Source organism: Myzus persicae, unplaced genomic scaffold (assembly GCF_001856785.1).
Source record: "Myzus persicae strain clone G006 unplaced genomic scaffold, MPER_G0061.0, whole genome shotgun sequence".
NCBI lineage: Eukaryota > Metazoa > Arthropoda > Insecta > Hemiptera > Aphididae > Myzus > Myzus persicae.
Window position 1 is genome coordinate 99835 of NW_019102577.1, and position 7216 is coordinate 107050.

Below are 7216 nucleotides of genomic sequence, written 5' to 3' on the forward strand. Positions count from 1 at the left end.
TCAACACCGCCTGAAATAAGTAGGTCTCAGCGACTCAGCCTACAGGGTCAACAAAAATGCATTTTGATATTTGATTGCACCGAGTGGCCGGGATAGGGTCACTCATTCACTACAAAAGTTAGATGCTCTGATGCTCGTACTATTTAAAATTAAAATGTTACAAATATTGCGACAATATTACAATTTATAGCAAGTGACGATCTTCGAGTGCTTAAAAACTATAAAAATAGGGAGACTTATAGTAAATACTATGTATAGAAAAAGATTTTACAAAATTAATTAATGTTAATAAAGTTGAAGATTCGTTTGCAGAAAAATATAGGATGTATATTTATAATATCTTGTATAAACTTGTACTTAACTCTTGTATACCTACCTGTAAATTGTAATACTGTTATTGACTATTGTATTCATTAGACAAAACGAAAAGAGTAGTCAGTCAAATCTCAAATCTAAACGATGATGGATTTGCTATCAAAAAACAAACATAAAAGTATATAAGTACCTGTGCATAAACAAATATTTGATTACACATTTTATCAGGTCTACTCTAATCGAAGCAGGGCATAATACACATTTTCGATAAGATAAAATGACAAAATCAAGCTTTTAATACCACGAGTGTATAATATAAATCATTATGTTTTTCTTTGCTTCAGTGAAAATACATCAATTTAAACGACAAACGAGTATTTTTAAACTATGGCGACTATAGAAAACCATACTACCAATTCGTTCGACTTAAAAGAGTGGTAAAGCCTAAACAATAATGGTTTAGGTTTGATCACCAAATTACAAAAATTTGTTACATTTCACTCACTGAACAAAAATGTACCTGCGGACATCTGATGAAGCAAAGGTTCAAATGAACCAATAAACAAACAGTAATGGAAAAATGGATTTGTCGAGAAAAAGTTGGAGGAGCAAATAAAAAAGAAAAAATACATGCCACTATAGGTAAATAGAAAAATTGTAGGTAGATCCATGAAAGTATCCATCATTATAATTATTTTTAATTTACTTTATTTATTAAAAATGTCCAGCATCCACGAAAAAAATATTTGAACACTTCATAAAAACATATTTAGGCAAAATACATCAGTATTTGTACATCTATACTGTACTCTTTGCCCTTTAGGAGTGTTAACTTTAAATAAATAAATAAATCAATCAATCAATAAATAATGATCTTCCAACTAACAACATTTCCTGTTTAACGAAATATTTTTGAGAGCCAAATTAAAGTATAGAATTTGATTACCTATATTTAACAAAATTCTCCAAAATACGAATTTATTTTTAGTGCCCATAAGGCTTCGTAATATAGTAGTTTCGCTGTGTAAATAAAACCGTGATAAGTTTATAATTTTAAAAGTTAAATATGATATTAATCATGAATTTCAAAAACATCATTCCCTTTTAAAAATATACTGTATAGTGTATAACATTCATATAAACATAAACATATAATTGTATTTTATATTATTATATATTTTAATAAACAACAGGCGAATTTTAGGGTAGTTTTTTATACAAGAAATATTTTTATTTGTATTGTTTAAAATTGTTAATCTAACCCATCACCTCTCAAATGTAATCAAGAGCCTACTACAACAGGTGATCCATTTCGTGGCTGGTTCAGTTTAGCACGTGAGAGATAATATTTTTTTAATAAGAACGCGACGTAGATAATCGTGACTATAGGTTAGGTATATACTAATATACTAATAGCCAATAGGTACCTTATTAGTCTATACGTTTAAGCAACAAAACATTTTAAAAATATATTTGAAATACAAAATACAAATTACAATTGTTTTGCGCTACAGAAAATATAAAATACAAAATGTATTTCAAATACAATTAATTGAAATACTGCAGCCCATCCCTGGTTGTAAGTATAGCCAGTGGCAGTTTTACGGGGCTAGAGGAAGGTCGGCATGGGTTAGTCGCTGTCCCTTCCCCAACATTACCCTGTGAAATCGTCTAAAAATACACGAACAAAAATACTTAATACCTACTTCCTACCTACCTACAACCTACCTAACTGCGAACTACAATTGTCATTAGGTAATACATATAAATAAAATATATTTTATAAGTTGATATACAATGTACCTATAGAGCACTTAAAAGTACTTCTCGTGTAACCCTATCAAAAAAAATAGTAAATGCTCCCTCCAGGACAAGTCTAAATATTAATAGGTACTATAATAGTTTTAACTAAAATTTATCAACATTTAACTTGTAAGCCTTGCGATGATACTTGAATGTACCTACCTAATATTGTAATAACTATAATAATCCAATATAAATTATGTATAGGTACCTATAGGCTATAGTAATAAAATTGTATGAATAATTTAGAATATCTGAATTCTGAATATATTATATGCTGGGTGATTTACCAAGCATATGCCACCCCCCTTTTCTTCATTAATGTAGTTATTCAAAATCTGATTTTTTTAAATTTTTAAATACACTTTAAGACCATATTTTCGAATTCTTGAGATTTGTTGTACTGTTTAAGAAGTGTCTGTGGGGATACAAACTTTGTTTTTCAAATAAGAACATCCCTATTCAGCTATAAATTATTATACAGAGTAGATAATTTTTCTGAAATTGTATGAGTTATTTAATTTTGTGTTCTAAGGATAAAAGGTCCTTAAGGTCTACAGTAATGAGTTTATAAGATGTGGGGCTATGGTGATTTAAAAATTGTAGTAATTTATATTAATCTATCGATATTAATAAATTGTAAAAATGGCCTAAGTATAATAAATACTAGATCATATTTTATATATATGTTAACCCAATATTAAGGACTATTTTCTTTTGTACAATCATTTTAATAACTAAGAAACTACCATTGATTATATAATATGTATTATATAATCAATTAAACTACTGATTCGAATTTTGAATGTGGTACATAATTTCAAAAAAATTATCCACTAATTAATTTACAGTAAAATACGGGGGTTCTTATTTGAAAAACAGAAGCTTGTATCACCACAGGACACTCCTTAAGACTTAAGTAGTACAAAAAAATTTAAGAATTAAAAATTATGGCCTTTGAGTATAGGTATTTAAAAATTCAAAAAATCAAAATTCAAATAAACTCATTATTTTATTAAAAAATGGGGGTGGAGAATGCTTATTGAATCACTCTGTATATTTGTTTCTAAGCATTTATGAACTCACATGTACCTAGTTTATTATATACCTGCTATGTAGTATGTACCTATATAATATTATATTATAGTATTACCCAATTCACCACGGTTCACGTTTGACCAACGTTCAACTTTTTATTTTAAATTAATAATTAGCTACGATTTTTTTTTATGTTGAAAATGGCAGTGGTAGGGAGTGGCGCATTACACCTTCTGGATTGGATTCTGATTTCTGATTAGGTGGGATCGTTATGTTACCTCAGACTTCAGACCTAGTGGTCTTTTATCTATGCTTCAGACTTCTGTTGCAATAATGTGTCACATGTGCGATGTGTCAGATTTTAATATTATTTATTTATGTACATTGTACAATAATGATAAGAAATCATGATACTTTGATAAGATAAAAGATAATTTATAATTGTTGTTAATTCTTCCTGTTCGTGCCGAGTGCCGACTGCCGAGACTGTCCAGTGTCTCCGCTCAATAATCATCTCTAGGCAAACAATAAAAAACTGTCAAACATCAAAAAATTTTCTTAGGTTTCTCATGAGAGAAATCCTCATTAAAAAGTGAAGGCATTCCGTTGACGCTGGCAACGAAACCGCGCGGTGTGAAATCATTTAAATATTGTGCACACGCCACATACGTCTTGAGTAATAATAATAGTAATAATAATAATACTGATAATAATTTGTTTAACTTATAATCCATACTCGACACATAAAAGTACTACAACAATCATGTCTGTATTTAGGAGCTGTGTGTACTTTGTACATTCATTGTACGTGTTAACGTGAAAAACGTTTGTCTCGTGAAATCGCATTATGCAACAACAATCGTTTCAATGGGCATAACCAAGTATCAATGGACGAAAGGGTAAGCATCCGTGGTAATACAAAGCCTCTAAGGAAATATGGCAGCATAAGTAACAACACAAACTTTGTACGCAATGAGCACTACATCAAACATGTTGTCACGGCGACAGACACATTGCAAGGGCTTGCACTTAAGTACAGTGTGACGGTAAATAAAAATATTTAGTATTAATATTTTAATTAATAACTTTTGATGTCTTCATCTTATAATTGTATGTGTTTATTACATTGTCCTTTTAGACTGAGCAAATACGAAATGCCAACCGACTGTTCACGAATGACAGTTTGTTCTTAAGGGAACATCTAAACATACCTACTTACGATATCAATGCCACTGGAACAAGCAACTTCCAAAATGACAAAGGGTCAAAACCACCCAATATATCACCAATTGAAGAGCACAACATCGATGACTGTAATAATTTCTTAAATAAAATAGATAACAAAATTGCTAGTGCAAGAGCTCAAGTTATAGATAGTCAAGACAGAAGTGTGTAAGTTATTTCTTAAAAATTATTTACCTAAATGTATTTACAAATAATTTACAATTTCTATAAATAATTTGAATTTTACCTTATTACAACTTAAAAATATCACATTTATTGATTTTCTTTAAAAAAATATTTAAATTTTTAATATTAAAATCATTGGGGGCTCATGAATGAACCCCCATAAAATCTGTTGCCTTGAATCTATTACGAGTCTAACTTTGAGTGCCACTTCAGTATTTTATAACTCATTAGGTTACCATTATTAAGATAGGCAAACAAATGTCTTCATCTAATTCAATTTATAAATTATGTAGGTGTTTGGATACTTACTGGTTAAATTAACAAAGAATACAAATGACACCTAACCTATATAATAATCCTATTCTCTTTGATCTTAATTGATGATAATTAATTCAGAACTAATAAACCTATTGATTATTTATGTTAACTATTTTAAGCTATTAGCTCTCATAACCATTCCAATACCATACACCCATTCTCAAATTATGTAATATACTAATTTATATTAAGTTTGATATTGGTAGAAATGTACAATATTATTATTTGTTGGTTATAAAGGTACTGTCCAGAAGAACAAGTACTGTTTACACGCCAACGATTAACAAGTCGTAGAATACAGGGTCCTTCAATAAGTACAGATGAAATACCTATAATAGTGACCCAGAATATAAAGTTAATGAGTTCACGGCAGCGGCTGGAACAAGAGGAAGAAGAAATGTTTACTCTGTGATAAATAATAATATAATGTACCTAGCCAATATTATGTTTAACTATAACTATTTCATAGTAACTATCTTAAAATAATTTTGATTGAAATGTTGACATATTAATATAATCTAACTGAATTGTAACTTGTTTCTAAAAATCTGTTGTAATGTAATTAACTTTCAATCTAAGTAAGGTTGTGGTTATGTAATTATTTATGTTTAAAATTACATTTATTTCTTGCCTATATTTGACATGTAACAAATTATGTGTTTGGTTCCGTTTCAATGTTGTAATTTAAAATATTATTTTTGATCAATAAATTGTGTTTTCTGTTAATTCTTGGTATTTTAAATATATATATTTTCATTATTATTGATATTATATATCTTTAATTAACTGTAGAATATTTCAAAACTTCTGGTGACACAACAATAGTCACCTTTGTTCAAAAAGTTTATCATCATATCTCTAATTTGTATGTACTATGTATACTTTATACATTTATCACATAATATAAAAAAAATATTTATTTAGTTTTCAAACTGAATATTAAATTATATTTTAAACTCTTACTATTATGGTATTTATATTTATTGAACAAATCTATTTGAAGTTCTTTTTTTTATTAATGGCCAATCATAGTTACTCTCAAATAACTTTGTTTGCTATAAGTAAACAAATTCACTAAACTAGCAATGTTTGTAATATATTATGCCATAACAGTGGCAAAACTAACTTGATCTTTGAGAAGCAGTTGCTTCTCAATTTTTTTTAAATATTCAGTTGTCTGTGGGTGGTTGCTAAATATGAAAGTGAAAAACAATTATATAGTAGGCAAATAGTAATGCTAATACTACTTGTGTTTTTAAAAATTGTAGGTAGGAACTACTAACTAGGAAGGTTGGTGGTGGAGCAATTTCAGGTTGCTAATCGGTAATTTAAGGTTCATTTCACCACTGTGCCATAGAATATAGTACTATGTTCTCTGAAAGGTATTTATTTTACTTACAACAATTAAGAGTTTAATTAAATTTTATTTTTAATAAATAGAAATATTTATAATTAATTGCATATTCATTCTAATGAAATACCACTAATGACCCCACAACCACGAAGTAGTAATTTGATCAAGGTTAAGTGTACAATCATAGTTTTTAAATATCCTGATGCATTCATAGAAATCTACTATGATTATACATTTGCACTTCGTGGTTTTTACTTTTTTATTATTTTTGGTGAGTACTGAGTAGCATTGTGTTAAGCTGTCAACCAAGAAAATATTACAAAGAATATCAACAAGGTATCAACATTTTCAATTTTTACCTCTCAAATGTACCTCTATTAGATCCAATTTGCTATCAGAAACCACCCTCAAAAATTAAAATTAAAGCATTAGTTGACTACTTAACAGTATTTCAGTATACTTTATAGGTATAACTAAACAAAGAAATTTAAAAAAAAATATTGTAAAATTTCACTTGTGGCTCTATCCATTTTAATATTGAATGATATAGGTAATCTTAACGTAAATAGGGGGGAGGGACTTATACTATTATTGTTCTATTCTGTGATTATGATTTATGATAGAGCTTCAGCTCTCCCCCCCACCCCCCCAAAAGGCAAAATCTCAAATGGTATTAGCACCTATTACTTATACGGTTATCCATAAATAATAAATTTAAATAATAAAATAAAATAAACGCTGTACGGCGTTATCCATGACCCACCCATTTAACAAAATTACGATTTACGAAAATAACCAAAAATAAATAATTATTAATTAACATGACGAGTGTATTGATTTCCGTAAACCTAATAATTAATACAATTGTCAATTAATATTATTACAAAATCAATACACATCAATGTAAATTGTCTTGGTGGATGATAAATTGGTGGATTTAATATTTCTTATCAGAACTGTGATAAAATATCTGTAATA

The 7216-nt window shown here is 28.4% G+C and overlaps 1 protein-coding gene across 3 annotated transcripts; it reads left to right on the forward strand.

Moving 5' to 3' along the window:
- Positions 1 to 645: 645 nt before the first annotated feature.
- LOC111032614 (lysM and putative peptidoglycan-binding domain-containing protein 1-like) lies at positions 646 to 5610 on the forward strand. 3 transcript variants are annotated; one of them, XM_022313008.1, is made up of 4 exons: positions 646 to 957; positions 3934 to 4202; positions 4295 to 4548; positions 5125 to 5610. In XM_022313008.1, the coding sequence occupies exons 2-4, from the start codon at positions 4044 to 4046 to the stop codon at positions 5294 to 5296; spliced, it is 585 nt and encodes a 194-aa protein (XP_022168700.1). In that variant the 5' UTR covers positions 646 to 957; positions 3934 to 4043; the 3' UTR covers positions 5297 to 5610. The 3 variants fall into 3 exon arrangements, with proteins under 3 accessions (XP_022168700.1, XP_022168702.1, XP_022168701.1); XM_022313010.1 differs by lacking the exon at positions 646 to 957 and adding an exon at positions 3433 to 3844; XM_022313009.1 differs by lacking the exon at positions 646 to 957 and adding an exon at positions 3464 to 3832.
- Positions 5611 to 7216: the final 1606 nt, after the last annotated feature.